Genomic DNA, 16,595 nt, shown 5'->3' on the forward strand with positions numbered 1-16,595 from the left:
CTTTTGTCAGGTGACATCCTGATGGTTTTGACAGATGTCATGTTTAACATCTTAATGATTTTTTTCCTTAACATTGTGCTGGCTGTCACAGTAAGGCAAAGCATTAGAACTTTCAGAATGGCTTTTATGTTGCCGACTCTAGAATAAGCAGCACGGAAAGGAGCTTGGCCATGACTACCAGTCCCCCTGAAAAAGTGTGACAGGAATATTACCATGTGAATAGAGCGGTTCTCATTTGCGTATTGAAAAATAATAGGTTTTGTATCAACTATGCAGGTTTAATTTGCTACACAATTGATTTAAAAAACCACTTTTTCATCTAATCGAGTAAAACCAAAACCAAGTATGACTCATTCTCATACATTTTCACACGCTATGCATCAGCTACAAGTAATTACTGCAAGTTTTGATTGGTTTACTGTACTGTCCATGTCCTTTGTTTTACTTTGGTTTTGGTTTTATGGCACTGAATTCAAAACCGCTCTATCCACAAGTCATAATATTAATAAGTAATTGATGTTGATTCATTGTAGCAAAGGTTAATTCAAGCCAAATGAATAATAAAAAGTATGCCTAGGTATAAATAAAAAGTGCTTTCTAGTAACTTAGTTTATATGTCAAACCAAAATATTATCATTATGATTAAATTATCACGCATATACAAACATGATTCCATTTAATTCTTGGTTTTATTTACTTTATTTCACGTTTGTGCATCTAAGACAATAACAATGAACCAGTAAAGGATATATAACCTAAATATAAATATTACTCGTGATTTGCAAGAAGTTGAAAAAAGAAAAACAACTCACCAAGTAACCAAGCAATGCGTTGCATCAATAACGACGCCAAAAATATTTTCACTCACATTTGACAAACATTCGTAGTGCTTTTCCATAATCTCTGGACTAGAAAACAACAAATCGACGGAATCGCCATCTTTAAATTCCTCGAGCTTGACACATGTTAAACCAAAAATCTCACAAGATCGGATCTGATCTTCGATCAGCGCAGTTAGTGGTGACACAACTAACAACATCGGACGGACAGGCAGAGAATACCAGAGTTCAGAGTGCTTTCGCAACTCTTTTACGAGCGGAATCGCAAGTTGATAAATAAGACATTTTCCGTGCCCGGTGGGCAAAGGTACGAAAGTATCTGTCCCAGATGCGAAAGACTTAATAGCAGCTGACTGCTGCCTGCTTAGATCATACACATTTTCAAAGTTGGAAACAACACGAAGCAGAGCATCGTCAAGCGTTTTCGAACGGTCTCCTTTCGCCGGCCCTTTCGCCGCCATCTCTTACTTGCTTGCAGTGGGCTCAGTTTCGACCATCGGTTTCTCGTAAAAATTGATGCTCGCGCTAGAAAAACCAGTTTGACGACGTTAAACCGGAATGACTAGCCCAAGAATTGGGGCTGCGGCGACTTCAGAAGATAAAGCAGATTTGTGCAGAGCCTCTTTTTCTGTGTAATAAGAAATAAAGCAAAAAGAAATAAAAGAGGCTCTGCTCGCAGGGTGTCGGCGCGTCGGGTATGTTACGGGTCAATGGGTGAGTGAGTGAGTGAGAGATGTAATGTATGTCACACCAATCAGATTGGATCCACTATGAACAACCAATCAAATTTCTTGTTGTAAAGGTAAATGGTATGCGAGAAACACAAGGTATGTATAAACACAAGGACTTTGGTAATTGAAAAATAAAGAGTGACGTGTATGTTGCCGGTTTGTGATTTTTAGTCCGGTTTGCAGGGGAGTGTGACAGTCACATACGTACATTGGGTTGTTTTAGAGTGCATGATTTTCAGTGTAATGGTAGCTAGTTATGAACGAGACGAGTCTTGAGTTTTGAAGCAGTTCATGAGTTAGTAGTAGACAAATGCCACGAGATTTTTTTATTTTTAATTATAAAGGGTAACTTGATACTTTTGTTTTTCACAAGGAGTTAATTCAATTAGAGGTCACGAATCGTCGGTTCTAGTTCTCAGGAAATGTTTTAGAGGAGACGAGACTATTTAGACTTGAAGCAGTTCTAACATTTACAATAGTAAGTGCAGGTAACGATTGTTTTGTTATTATTGCATGCAAATATAACGAGATATTTTTATTTTTTAGTTACAATGGGTAATTTGACACTCTTGTTTTTCACAAGGTAGTAAATTCAATCAGAGCTGACGAATCGTCACCACTTGTTCCCACGAGATGTTTGCAATTTTTAGTCACAAATGGTAGCTCGACACTTTTGTTTTTCATATAGGAGTAAATTCAGTTAGAGCTTACAAGTTATCGGCTATTGTTCCCAGGATATTAAACAAAAAAGAAGCTTTCATTTCTAGAGTGTTTTTACGTCTCCGCAGTAGCAGTTTAATAGTTTTATTTGATGACATTCATTTTAGTCCAATATTTTTAAAGGTAAAAAGTATGAAAACTGTTCAAATGTTCTTTGAAGACTGCGTGGCGTCAGGTTAAAGTGCATTTAATTAAGTCAGACTTTTAACGTGTCAGAGAGGTTTTTTTCTTTCTTTCTATTTTTGGTGAAGTAGTGTTGTTGCATTGTATTGTGTAAAAAGGGTAAACTTACGACTCGTCTGAAATGCGAAAAGTTCTCTTGAGTATTTTTGAGCAAAAATTCCCCTTAGGGGTTGGAAGGGCTATGTGATCGGTGAGAGAGGGAGTTATGCATGTGCTCGTGTCACACCAATCACAGTGTGGGTTGTATCAAAGAACGAATCAAATTGCCTGTTAGAAAATAAGATGATATCTACATTAATCTGAAGACGTGTCAGGTTACTTTAGTATGTTCAGTCGAACATTTTACATGTCAATCGATTTAGCTTTATGGAGGGAGAATTACATAAGGAAAGTATTTTCTGTGACGCTCAGCTGCTTACAACGCATATGCTGTCAGCAAAAGGCCCAACACTAAATTGTGATTCGAGCGTTTGTTTTGGACGGGCTAGTTTTGTTGACCGAAGTAAACATAGGCACGCAAGGCGTGCAAGAGTTATTTTTGTGTGTGAAGTGTTGGAGATAGAAGCATTCATGGTACAGTAATGATTTGGTTAATTTGACAAGTTATTTTGGTTGCGATGTTACATCGGTCATGGTAAGATCGCTAAATAGTAAGCCATAAAATGTTTGACTGAACAAACTACAGTAATCTGACACGTCTCCAGATTAATGTAGATACTATATTATTTTCTAACAGGCAATTTGATTCGTTCTTTGATACAAACCGCACTGTGATTGGTGTGACACACGCACATACATAACTCCCTCACTCACCGATCACATAACCCTTCCAACCCCCAAGAGGAATTTTTGCTCAAAAATACTTAACTTAATTTTGAGACATTTTCGTATTTTATACGAGTCGTAGGTTTACCTTTTTACACAACACAACACAACATAACACAACACAACTTCACCGAAAATAGAAAGAAAGAGAAAAAAACCTCTGACACGTTGAAAGTCTGATTTAATTAAATTGCACTTTAACTTGGTGCCACGCAGTCTTCAAAGAACAACATTTGAACAGTTTTCATACTTTTTACCTTTAAAAATATCGGACTGAAATGAATGTCATCAAATAAAACTATTAAACTGCTACTGCAGAGACGTAAAAACCTTCCAGAAATGAAAACTTCTTTTTTGTTTAATATCCTGGAAACGATAGCCGATAACTTGTCAGCTCTAATTGAATTTACTCCCATATAAAAAACAAAAGTGTTAAGTTACCATTTGTTACTAAAGATAGCAAACATCTCGTGGGAAAGAGTGGTGACGATTCGTCAGCTCTGATTGAATTTACTACCTTGTGAAAAACAAGAGTGTCAAATTACACTTTGTAACTAAAAAACAACTCCGACACTTCAGACAAAAAAATAACTCTTGCACGCGTTGCGTGCCTTTTTTTTTTTTTTTTTTTTTTTTGAGTTTCTGATCCGCTTTTAGGCTTGGCTAAATCTCGAGCTCATCACGGCGTGGTTACTCAGTTATATTTACCTCAGACAACGTGCATGGACGAACGTGTAAGGTTTACCATGAATGTTTTTTCGTGCTGGTATGCTTATTAAGCCGTCCTTGAAGAAGTCCCAACATGGATGTTCTTTTAGACTGCATTGATGAAATAGCATTAGATGGTTTAGACGGTACGTAATGAAAGGATTCGTTGTGAATAATCAGAGGTCGCCCAAGCTCAGTATGTGAGACTGATTATCCCATTTAATAGCGACACCTTCTGCAAGAAGTATTATCTTTTGACCCTTCTGGGTACCTTTGACATTACTGGACTTCCTTTCAAAGCCATTAAGCTTCTTGTTTCTTCTGTTTAATAAACTATTTTATTACCTAGGTTGCCCTATACAGGAGTTATGGAAGCATCTTGAAGAAAGAAGGCCACCATTTCCTTTTAAGTTGGACGATAGAGCAAAGCAGTTTCTTTGGAAAGCCATTGTTAGGACTCTAGATATTGAGTTTTTTGCACTTGCAGAGCCCTTTCCTCATATATTTGGCACAAAGCAAGGGGAAAGAACTGATAATGAAAGTGCACATCATCAAGCACAAAACCCTCTCGATCAGGTATTTGAATTGAATGCTACCTGTTTCGCACCCAATCGAGTTTGCACCCACACAGTTTGTACCCCTGGACTCATTATAAACTTTCTAATTTGAGTTCGCCTTCACCTTCAATGGATCAAGGAATGAGAAATAAACATGTTTTGTGTGATTTCTTTCATTATGCCCAAAATGTTGTCTTTTTTACTTGGTACGAGAAAGATAAATTTTCTGCTGTTGATTGCTAGTTGAGTCGATATGGGTGTGAACTCGCTTGGGTGCGGAACCTCCGGCTACCTTTTAGCTATATTTAGATGTGCTATATATAGGACATTAATAAAGGCTTAGATGCAAACAATATTAACTACACATGGATGTCTTCAGTTCTAATAATTATTTCTTACTTTTTTATCCCTTTGTTGAATAGAAAGAACTTTTTTTAATTTCGTAACTTTGTTTGACTGTGAAACCTCTCTTTCTATAAAGTCTCTTCCCTTGGTCAATTCCTCAGGCCCTCCAAAAAAGTGGTACCAGAGCTTGTTGGTTACCTCAAGTTGTGCAATGCCACTATTTTGGCTTGTTGTCTGGCAAAACATGTATCCAACCCTTACATGTATATTGATATGGTGATCTCTACACCACTAGTATACCAGCCTTGTGTTAGTATAATAATACTAAAGCAAGGGTGGTACATGACATAACTTCTCGTAAGTCGAGTTGACTACAACGTTAGAAGATTTTGCACACTTTGGGTGTATTGGAAAACCCTCAACACGGTGATGGTTAATCTGACGATACTGTATATCACTTGCTCCACAAGATATCACTGGCATTATAACATAGCGCACACACTACTCCTATCCAATACCTATTGAGCCATCATGAGCGAAATCTCTATATACGCGCGACCATGCATATATAAGATGATGTGTGCAGTTTCAATTTAGCTGCAAACTTTCTGTTGAGTTTAGTGCAAGTTCCTTTTGTTTAAGTTTTGGCAAAGTGAAGATTATTTTGAACAATCCAAACTCTACTTTGAGCCTTTGACTTTTTGGCAAGCTTAGATGTTTACTTAAGGTTGCTCCCTAGAGTAGTTATGAACACCCTCCATATAAAGCGCGAGTTAGAAAAGGAAACTTAGTTAATTTCTCGTAAGGTTCTACTTCTAGATATTTACCAGTATGGGTACTGTTAAAACAAGGCTCACTTTTTGGTTGTCAATTTTTGGATTAAGGCTGTCACCATGGCAACATCTCATCTAATGACAGGCAGATATATTCCTCATTTTGGCCTAAACTCCTTAATATTTATACTTTTCTTCAGTGAAATTTTTTCATACCTTGCCACATCATGAAAATGATATTGCCTGACATTTTGAATTGGTAAAAAGTCAAAGTTGTTCAGATGGTTTTTCCAATATTCTGTAATTTGTCGTTCTTCTAAACATATTAGATTAGCTCAGACAGATGTTAACAAAAATGGGGTATTTTATAGGAAATGTATGTAGTTACAACTGAGTAAAATTTTAAAAAAATTCACTGAAGGGAACGCAAGAAAATTCACAGTCAATTGTGCTTTTTGTGCTCATGTTGACATCATAAAATATCCAAAAACACTGATGTTTTCCTTTGAGCACACGCAGATTACTTGGGCTTTTGTCCTATGTGCACATGTAATGATGAAACTATAGGGAGCCACCTTAAACCTGAGTATTTTGACTTTGTTTGTCTACATTTTCACTGAGTATTTTTGACTTTGTTTGCCTACATTTTTGTTATAATTAACATGAAGAAGCGAATTTTTCGTTGGCAGGTTAAGTGTTTTGTTCAACCCTTGCTCAACTTATTGTGGCATGTTAGGATCCTAATGACCTTTGTTTTCGTCCACCATGCATTGTGACAACTTTGTAGTCATTCACAAATAAAACATGTTTTAGCGCCCAAGTTGTTGTCACCATGTTATGAAACAATTGGTTCATGCTTTTGACAGGGCTTCTGGTGGGTCACAGAAAGAAAGTAAAATTTCAGGGGATTTTCAGGGACAAATTCATGGAAAAGACAGCCGATTTTGTGTGAATTTCCCAGGAATTTTGAGGCCAATTTTGCTGAAAAATGATTGGTTAAAACGGTCGATTTTGTGGGAGCTTTCTGGGTAGATTTTGCTGGTTTTGCGCATATTCGAGGAATGTTTTTAATGAAACTAGACACTCTTTGAGCATATACTCAGGCTTCGTACCGCAATATGAAATCGTACTTTACAAGTAAGCTTATTGAACACAATAAAAACAAATAAGAGAACCAGGATATTAAAAACACAAGAGTTATGCTTAGACATTAACTATTCAAGTTGCTTTGTTGAATATCTTCTTTTGCATGTTGTTTGCCTCATCTTCAAAGTTCTATTACGTCGATTCTTGATTTTTTTCAACTTCTGAGGCAAACAGTAGAGGGACACCAAAAACCTACTGCACAAAGGAAATACAATATGTTTGATTCTTGTTCTTCGTTTGGCCAAGAAATGGTTGATGAAAGTTGCAGTTTGCTCTATGTTTGACCACGAGGTTATTTTTAACAGAGAACATCACTTGCTCTTTTAACAACAATGCGCTCTAGAAATGCGCCAGTAACAAGGCTTTTTACGTCGCGGCTGCTGCCCAGTTTTTCGCAACATTAATCAAAGAACGCCTGGTAGTTTTGGGATGTTGTTTACTCATTGCAGTGACTAAGTTTGCAGCCCCAATAGCCAAGATAACTTTCAAACATGTTGTGCTGGCAAGTATTTGGTAAAATTTCTAGTGAATTTTTTTGGGATTTTGCATGTTTTTGTGAATTTCGTGGGATTTCGTGTATTTACTTGAAATTTGCGGCTCTGCAACCACGCGAAATAATAGAAGCCCTGTTTTAGCTCTGCGTATGTCAAGTTATGGATGCACTTGGGAAGTTTGGAAAGCACTCAAGAAGCTACAATGGGCGACAAAACTGTTAAGACACTTGGCAGTGAAATTCACTTTTTGAGCGTCTTGGACACATTTTCTCCCCTTCCCCCCCAATGTTGATTTTCCTATTTCTTAGACCGCTCAGACCACAGCACCTACACAACATTCAATTGGGGGGCTGGGGGTATCAGAGAATTGATGCTACATGCAAATAAAATAGAACAAGGGTTTAAATATCGAAAAGCCTGATTTTCTTAAAGTGTCTCAACTACTTTTGTCACCCATTTTTTGGAGTCTATTTATGTAAATTGTGGCAATTTCTGCTATATATCCAAGTTCTAGCAAGTTTATTTTTACAAAAGCGACTAAATGCATGGTTCAGAGTGATTTGTGACTAAAGAAAAGTGACAAGTGTTTTTTTAATAAAGTTGACAGTTACTTGTGATAATACATTGTTCGTGGCTAGTCTTACGCAGCTTGTTTCATCCCGGCCTAGGGACTCATCAGACACCTTTCTACTTGGCAAACTCGTTGAGCATCGCGCCCAAAGTTCCGTTCGCTAACAAAATGATGACAGCAATCTTGCCTTATATCGCATAAGGATTCCTGACCGCACAAATTCAGGAGTGAACATTGACAATAAAGTTGACAGTTACTTGTGATAATACACTGTTCGTGGCTAGTCTTACGCAGCTCATTTTGTCCTGGCCAAGGGACTCATCAGAGACCTTTCTGCTTGGCAGACTCGTTGGGCATCGCGCCCAAAGTCCCGTTAGCTAACAAAGTGATGACAGCAATCTCGTCTTATATGGCATAAGGATTCCCGACCGCACAAAGTGTTTTTTTCTCACCAAAATTCCGATTTAAAGACAAAACCTGGTTTCCCACACACTACTGGTAGCCATGTCAAGCTGACTGCTGCCACCTGACCTTTATTGCAAAATCAAAGCTAATACAAGTAGCATTACCGTTAAGCCCGGAAATAACGAAAAAAGTTCTAGGCTAGTACATTATACTGGTATTGTATTAAAACTTAAAATTTTTGGGTGGGTGGGCAGGAAAGTCGGCAATGGCAGACGCAACAAAAACAACTGCCCGCCTGGTAGGTCACATGACCTATACCCAGGCCCCAACAGTGTGTGAGAAAAACATTTTTCACTTATTTCATTTCACTCAGCCAGTGAAAAATTACTCTTCTCACACACTGCTGGTAGCCATGTCAAGCTGACCGCCGCAACATCACAAAGCATAGAGTAGCAAAAAACTTGAAAGCAAACAGAAGAAACAAATTTATACAGCACTTGTTGACCTATCACTACTGTCCAATATCACTTATAAGGAAGTCTGAACAAGATAGAGACAATACTCCACTGTCAAATCTCTAAAACTGCATGGAAAATGCATAACATTGTAACTAGTCCAGAATGATACAACACTTGATCAAAGTTTGACTAGAACCTAAATGTTAGCCCTTTTGTAGAAAATGTCCTAACAGTCCATGCAGTTCTCAGCCTTGAATGGCCTTAGTAACTTTTAATAGTGACTCTAGGGACTCCTGGATGTAGTTATTTTTGGACTTCTCACTACGCCATCCTCCCTGCCATTGGAACAGCCTATCAGGTATACCCAGGGCTGCTGCTGCTGCTGTTCCCCCTGCTCTAAGACTATGGATACCATAAAGGCCAGGATCAAGCCTTTCCTTCTGCATCTCCTGCTGTATTATTTCATTAGCCCGACTTTACGACATGGGCTCCTTTCCTAGTTCCATCCCCTTCTTGGTCTTCAGAATTCGACGAAAAAGCCTTGAATTGCTGTTGTTCTTTATGAACTTCTCGATCACTGAAACAGGGTATGGGGATATGTCGCTTCGTGCTATGAATACCCAAGAACCGTTACGGAACTGGTCATTTTTCTTCTGCCTAAGAAATATAGCCAGATGAGTGTCTGCAAATTGCACATTGTCAGTCAGTCTGCTCAGGTCATCCCAACGGAGGAATCCGAAAAATCCTGATACAAGCAATGCAGCAACTTGAACTTTACCAAGATCACCTTGCCCAAGCCTGCTGATAACCTGCTTTACTCGACTCACCTCCAAGGCCTTTTTGTGATTCGATGGTTTGGCTAGGATTCTTCTACCAGCTTCTGCTACCTGTTGGACCAATGGGTGATCGCCCAGCTCTGGGTAACCACTTTTCCTATGAACCCAGCTAGCTCCATAAATGGCAGAGTTAAGCAATGAAACTGAACTCCCTTGCTGGATAAGATGCACCAAGTACAGGGCAAAGACACCAGGATCAGCTGGTAGGGCAGTGACATCACATTGAATAGCCCATTTTTTTCATGTTTGATATTCCCGAACATAACAAAGTACTGTCTTTGGTGCTCTATCTTGGACTAAAATACCTGGCAGAGGCTTTGCCAACTGCTTCAGTTAAGGATGGTTGACAATCTCCTAACTTAACCAGACAGCCAGGTTTACTTCCTTATGGACAGAGTCAAGCACTGCAATTGAATTGTATAGAGAGTAAACAAGAGATTCCAACACTCAAGTCTATGCTATTTCATCAACCATGATACAATAACCTAATATCAAACATCAGGTACAACATGACGTAGGTACAGCTCCATCCCAACCATCCTCACTTACCACATCATGTGCTCTTGTATAGAATACCATTCTTTCAGTAGCATGAGTAACCCCTTCAGCCAATACAGTTAGAGGTAATAAAATGCTATGACCACGTAAGACATTTTATTATCAGCCACCACAAAGCCAACGCGGCACTAGTGGTCACATGGCCTGGATAACCCCTTTGGCCAACACAGCTGGGGGTGGTGAAATGTCATGGCAGTGTGAAACGTGCAACTGCCAGCACCATGAAGCCAACACGGCAGTGGTGATCACATCGTGTGAGTAGCCCCTTTGGCCAACATGGCTGGGTAGTAATATGCAAAGAAAGCAATACCAAACCAAAACAATGCTAAAACAGCATAGACAAAAACTCATCACAGGAACAGTGATCTGCTGTGGCAGCAGCATAGACAATCTCAGTACATTATGACAACACTTAGCATAATCCTTGACAGCCACACTCAATGATACCTGATACTAACATAGTCCAAAATGCCAACATTGACACATGGATCACTGCCAAGTGATTTGAAGCACAAATTATCTTCACGTGGACCACCAAGGAAAGCAAATACGAAGGGCTAGAATTGGAAATGATGGAATGTCCGATGTGAATACATTGCTTGCCGCAGATCCTGCCAGGAAAATCCCTTGGTAAGGTTGGAATGTCATTGAGCTCATAATGAAGGCTTTCCAAGATCCATCTGTGTTGACAAGGAGCAGCCACCACACAGCTGAGGGCCACCGAGGGAGAAGTAAGGTACCAATTTCACCTTCAGCTGACATGTGCTTCAGAACACATGGAATAAGGTACGGAGGAGGAAAAATCCAGGTGTTCTCTTTCAACCAAGATATTAAAAATGCATCAACTGCTTCACATCTTGGGTTGTGGTATCTACTACAAAACCTTTCTAGTTGTCTGGTCTGCAAGCTTGCAAAACGATCCACTGTGTGAGGGCCCCACAACTGGTCAATATATCTGAAGCAGGCAGGATCTAGCGAATAATCATTAGGGTCATTAAACCTTGACAACTGGTCTGCTTCCATATTATAGTCCCTGCTCACCCACTCCACTGACAAATGCATATTCAACTCTCTACACAGTTTGTAAACTGCCACTGCTTCCTGATGTAACTCCTTGTTGTGGCTTCCAACTGATAAAACAACTTCCACATTCTTATTGTCCGTTTGATGAAGCACCTCCTTCTCTCTCACTTCTTCGGAATAAGACTCCAGCACTAATCTAATAGCCTTCACTTCATGGAATGTAGAGCTTTTCTTACAATCAGCAGAAGACTGCACTGCAAATCCTCCCCAGCCTTCTCCACTAGCATCCAATTAAGTTAACACATCCACCCTGGGGCTGGGAGACCAGATTGGATACCCACTGCTGTCAAAATTGTCCCTCCAGAACAGCACCTCTGACTAGCTGTCCTGTGACACTAAAAATGGCTAATTTGCCTGGCAAATATCTCTCTAGATGCCTCGTCCAAAGACGAGCCACTGGGCCAAGTGCAAGACCCATAGAAACTAGAGATCATGACAAACGAGAAAGGCATCTAACAGAAACTATAAAGTGTTTGTCTATGATCGTGTCTATTAACTGCTTATGGGCTTCCACTCTTGCCAGGACCTGAAAAATTCCATGTTGTAAATCCAATGTAAGACCCAAAAGTTCTCCCAGCTGTGAGGGGACTCACTGGCTTTTCTCCTCATTAACCATGTGGCCATGGGCGGAGTGCGGTTCATGGTTTACCCTTGGTTTATTTATTAACCGCGCAGCCATGAGCCGAGCGTGGTTCATGTTCTACCCGAGGTTTATTTTTTGTTTTGTCGGTGACCAGATGCAGACCTCCACTTGGCCAAATTTCAAATCATGCAACTTACGATGTTTGTTCACCAAAAGCTGGTAACACTACTGTACTGCAAATTTTATGAATATTCTACTCTTTATTTAGTAAAGAATATATCGGCTTTTTGTGTTATTGAAGTGCTTGATTTGAAGCGAGTATTGAATACATAGAAAAGCAATTATGTCATTCATGGAATGTGTTGACATTGCAACTTTCTCTTGGGCAGCGTGTTGATTAAGATCATGCTTGTTTTAAACTTATATTTCGCCAGGAGCGATAAACATTAATCTGACTGTAATTTTCCGAGTATTTTTTGCATTTTTAGACAAGAGAAGTGAATTGTCATAATGTTTTATTGACAAGAGTCCAGAGATCGGAAGGAAAATTAACTATTTGCCAGCCAAGCAAAGAATGTGTCAGAACGTGCAAGGATTACGTCATGGGTAGGGAAATCACCACCATACTAAAGATAGCCATGGATAACGTAATTGTTGAATTATTTGACTTGTGCGACTTCTTTGCTAGCCCTTTACTCCGGGAAAACACCAATTAAATTGCGAAGAACTTAATTCTCCTTTTTCAAATGATATATTAAAACATTCCACCAGACGTTTTCCAGAAGAAGCCCAGAACATTTTGTAAAATTCTACCGGTAATCCATTGTTACCTGGAACCTTATTTAGAGGGAAGGAGTTTAAAACCTCAGTACATTCCTTCAAGCTAATCGCTCCCTCACCATTTTGTCTGAGTTCATGCAACAGAGTTGGCATTGGCAAGTCTTCAAATTTGAAATATTGCTCATTTTGTTGCCAGCTGTTCCGCTTGGATTTGTAAAGGTTCTCATAAAAGGTCTTACCAGCATCCAAAATTCCAAAAGGATCAGTTGTAATCACTCCACTCATACGAAGTTTCCGAATATGCTTTTTTATATGATTTCGTTTTTCCAAGTTGAAAAAACGTTTGGAGTTCTTTTCACTGTGCTCATGCCAACGTGCCCGGATCTCACAATTGTATCTTCAACCTTTTCTTCATACAATTTTTCAATTTGCACATTTAAAGTTGCTTGAGTTTCCTGAGAAGTATTGTTTTCAACAATTAAATATGCTTCTTGGAATTGCTTGTTTAACATCTGCTCTTCCGCTTTCTTTTCCTTACATTTATTCTGTGACTTTCCAGAAGCGAAGCCACGTGATTAGGTTCTCATAAAAGGTTTTTTTTCTGGAATTCCCTTCCTGTTACAATCACTTCATTGTCAAGTTTTCCCAATTTTAAGAAAAAACTGCTAGAGTTTTCAGTAAAATAATTACTGAACTGGCAAAGTTGTACACTGTTGCACTATTAATGTAACTGTATTGTTACGTATGAGGTGGCCTCAACTAACTGATGGTTTCTAGAGGTCACCTCGCCTCACATTAAAACATTTATAAATACTGTATATTAAGTAAAAAGGTAAACAAATAGAATGAATGAAAGGGCTTAACAGGAGCTTGAAACACTTGAATGGACATTGTAATTCCAAAGAAACCAGGTCACAGTAAAATCAATCATTATAGCATTTATTGCAAGGGAGCGATGAACCAACAAGATAGGAATAAGGATAACAAAATAGAGATGTGCTTGTGATGTGAAGTCGTAGTTATGGTTGTGGTTGTGATTGTGTGGATCAAACTAAAAGCAAAGCGATTCAAAAGACTTATGTAAGCTAATACTAGCTAAGATACAAAACATAAATCAAGGATACTGATGGAACATACTGGTAGATCTTAAACTATAACGACACGATTACGACTAAAAATATGTAGCAAAGACTTACTTCGATCTTGCTCCTGCGAGGGTAGCAATTGTAGAAACAATAGCTTAGAACGATAGCGATGGCAGCAATAGCATAAAATAGCGAGAGTGTAGATGGCACAGCTAAACTCATAAAAATGTGGTGTCTCTAATTACATGATTCCAAATGTTATACTATGAAATTTGCATAGATCACAGAATTGTGCCTGACAGCAAGTTATTCGATATTATGTAAAATGAGGTATGGCGTCATTTTGTTACTATGGTAACTCAGATCGTGGTGAAATGTACCCTATTTGAAACTTTCATCTTTCTGTAGCACACCAGTAACGTTTGATTTTCTGTTGGATTGATAATGGTGATGCGCTAGTCGCTTACAGTTGAACGGTATGGTTACTCGTTATAGCTGTAGGTGTGTTTCCTGTAGAACTATTAGCCTACCAAGTTTCAATGGTCTGTTCTGCAAATTGGCTAAGATAGCTCTATTTATAAACTTGATATAATATTGGGTTGAGTGTATGACATCATCAGGCATCTCATTTGCATATTTTACACATTTTTAAAACTTAAATATCTCCGAAACTAATGCAGATATTTGCAAATGGTAAACCCTGTGTTTATTCTTTCATGGAGTTCTACATGATACACCTAAAAAATCAAGGCATAAAAATTTGATCATAGTACCTAAACACAGAGTGATCCTATAAAAGGCAAGGACATGCCACCTTTGAAGCACTTTGTTGGCTTTTTTGTGCAACGGTGGAAAGCCAAAATAATGTTCGCATAACATGGAAGTTGTAGAGAATAGCGTTTTTTTTTTCTTTAAAACAACAGAGTCATTTATGTAGAATGATTTAAGGTAAATAATAAAAATATAGTGAAAATAAAACTTCTGTTAACTCTTTAGAAGATGCCTTTGGGGAAACAACAAAAACACTGAATTATCTTCGTCCCTTAATGGAACATTCAATTTTCGCTGCTAACTAAAATAACAAAGCTGATGCCTGCGATCAGCGAGCTATCTGTTTCCATTTATCTCAGCATGCCAAAAACGAAAACAAATCTTGTTAGAGGTGATTTTGGTTAGCCTTTGACCACAGATGGATTTTGGAGGGATATTTAAAATTATTCAGATTTATGAGCGTTATGCAAATTGAACAATGAGTTATTTCTCAAACTATTCAATATTCATAGCAAAGAAATTGGAAACAAAAAGTACTATGAAGAATCAAGAGAACCTGAAAAATGGCAAAGTGAGATTTTGACGTTACAAAGGAGAAGGAAGACTCGTGGCCGAATGCAATAAAAACAAAAAAATTGCATTCGTAAAAGGCCGACTGAATTTTAGCAGCAAGAGTCTGACAACAGCAGCCAACGTTCACCTTATGGAATCTCTTTTAGATAACTGGCTGAAGAATAACCATATTACCGCAGATATGGTATATTACCTTTGCAGTCTGCTTGTATCTTTTTTTTTTTACGGGTTTTAGTTTCCAAACTTATTTCTCAACTGCATTAATCCTTGAAGGAGCAAAGACACTCAGGCATCAAATCAAAGGCTCCTGTGAGCAGCTCATGGATGAATGTTTCCTTTTGCCTCTGTTTCAAAACGAGTCTTCGTGCGAAACCTTTCACATAAAAATGAGTTAATGAACCTGTAAGCAGAAGTCATATGAATGGTTTTGTACTTAGACTCGTTTTGACACAGAGGCAAAAGGCAACTCAGAAATGGCCTATTGGGTGAATGTAGAAAACGTAGTTGAATAAAAAGAGAAGAGGAACTGATCATTGTAGAGTTGTTCTTGGTACTGCAGTGGAAAACAGGAAAAGAAACATCAGTTGGTCAAATGTGATGCGTAGGTTCTGATGTCCAAATATGGTTGTTTATTGACACCGTTTAGGTGTTGAAATTCGTTCTCTGGTAAAATTGTTTTATAATAAATAATTGTTTATTACATGTTTGAAATGGATTTCAACAGCTAGACCACAACAACAAAAATCAAGTTGAACACTGCGAGGAACATTTTCTTTCTTTTTAAGTCCACTGAAATACTGACTACCATAATGTAGCACATAAAAGCTAAGAGGAGACATTGTAGCCAACAGTCTCCTATAAATGCAGATCAAATTATACATTTTTTTGGCTGAGTTATAAATAACAATCTTTACAGCAGCAGGACACACATGTAGTAGAAGTACAGCATGATATTACCGCCATTTTAAGAATTAAATGAAAATTCAACAGGTATAAGCTGAAACAGTTAGGATAGCTTATACTTCAAATAAACATTGCAAGATTTGTATTTAATTAATAGAGAGAGATTAACACATTCTATTTTTGTGTTCCTTTATGATGGAGTCTAGTATTTTCCTTTAATTGTAGTCCTAATATAAAGGACTAATGTTTCTCTACATGCATATGTTCATGTATATGAACATGATATGGAGCTGCTGATTTTAAGTTGAAGTTGTATTTCTGTATTCCACTGTAAAGCTGTAGGTTCTGAGTTGAGTCTTGACACATGCAGTGAGTTGAGGTGGATCTCGCTTGTCGACATTCTTAACTTTAAGAAACCTACACGGACAAAGTTCCAAAGTGTTTCCAACTCTGTAATTATACTGTAAATCCTCGAATTAGCACGCCCCTCCCCTTGAATCAGCGCCCCCCTTGATTAAGCACCCCCTTCGAATAAGCGCCCCCTCCTCTTCTCCTAAATTTGAAAATAAGCGCCCCGGGTGCTAATTCACGGATTTACGGTGTGCAGTTTGGAGAGCCATTTTATGTGCTTGTAACCAATGTCTTTTGCAAAGAATGAGTTTCGACAG

At 38.4% G+C, this 16,595-nt stretch overlaps 2 protein-coding genes and 1 pseudogene across 3 annotated transcripts in view; 1 reads left to right on the plus strand and 2 right to left on the minus strand.

Moving 5' to 3' along the window:
• LOC145502151 (ATP-dependent helicase wrn-1-like) overlaps positions 1-1,300 on the minus strand; it is a 2,321-nt gene extending 1,021 nt beyond the window's left edge. The window contains exons 1-2 of the mRNA XM_081481423.1: positions 813-1,300; positions 1-186 (exon numbers count right to left, since the gene is read on the minus strand). The exon at positions 1-186 is cut by the window's left edge and continues 1,021 nt beyond it. Of these exons, the coding sequence (XP_081337549.1) occupies positions 1-186; positions 813-1,300 (674 nt within the window). The remainder of the gene's footprint in view (positions 187-812) is intronic.
• A 2,697-nt stretch (positions 1,301-3,997) lies between these two features.
• The window catches only part of LOC145503083 (general transcription factor 3C polypeptide 1-like), a 280,887-nt gene continuing 268,289 nt past the window's right edge, over positions 3,998-16,595 (plus strand). For both annotated transcript variants that reach the window (XM_081482517.1, XM_081482518.1), the window contains exons 1-2: positions 3,998-4,152; positions 4,356-4,582. In XM_081482517.1, the coding sequence (XP_081338643.1) occupies positions 4,101-4,152; positions 4,356-4,582 (279 nt within the window). In that variant the 5' untranslated portion in view covers positions 3,998-4,100. The remainder of the gene's footprint in view (positions 4,153-4,355; positions 4,583-16,595) is intronic.
• Positions 8,874-12,880, minus strand: LOC145503329 (uncharacterized; annotated as a pseudogene).

This window comes from Orbicella franksi, chromosome 11, assembly GCF_964199315.1.
Source record: "Orbicella franksi chromosome 11, jaOrbFran1.1, whole genome shotgun sequence".
Lineage (NCBI taxonomy): Eukaryota > Metazoa > Cnidaria > Anthozoa > Scleractinia > Merulinidae > Orbicella > Orbicella franksi.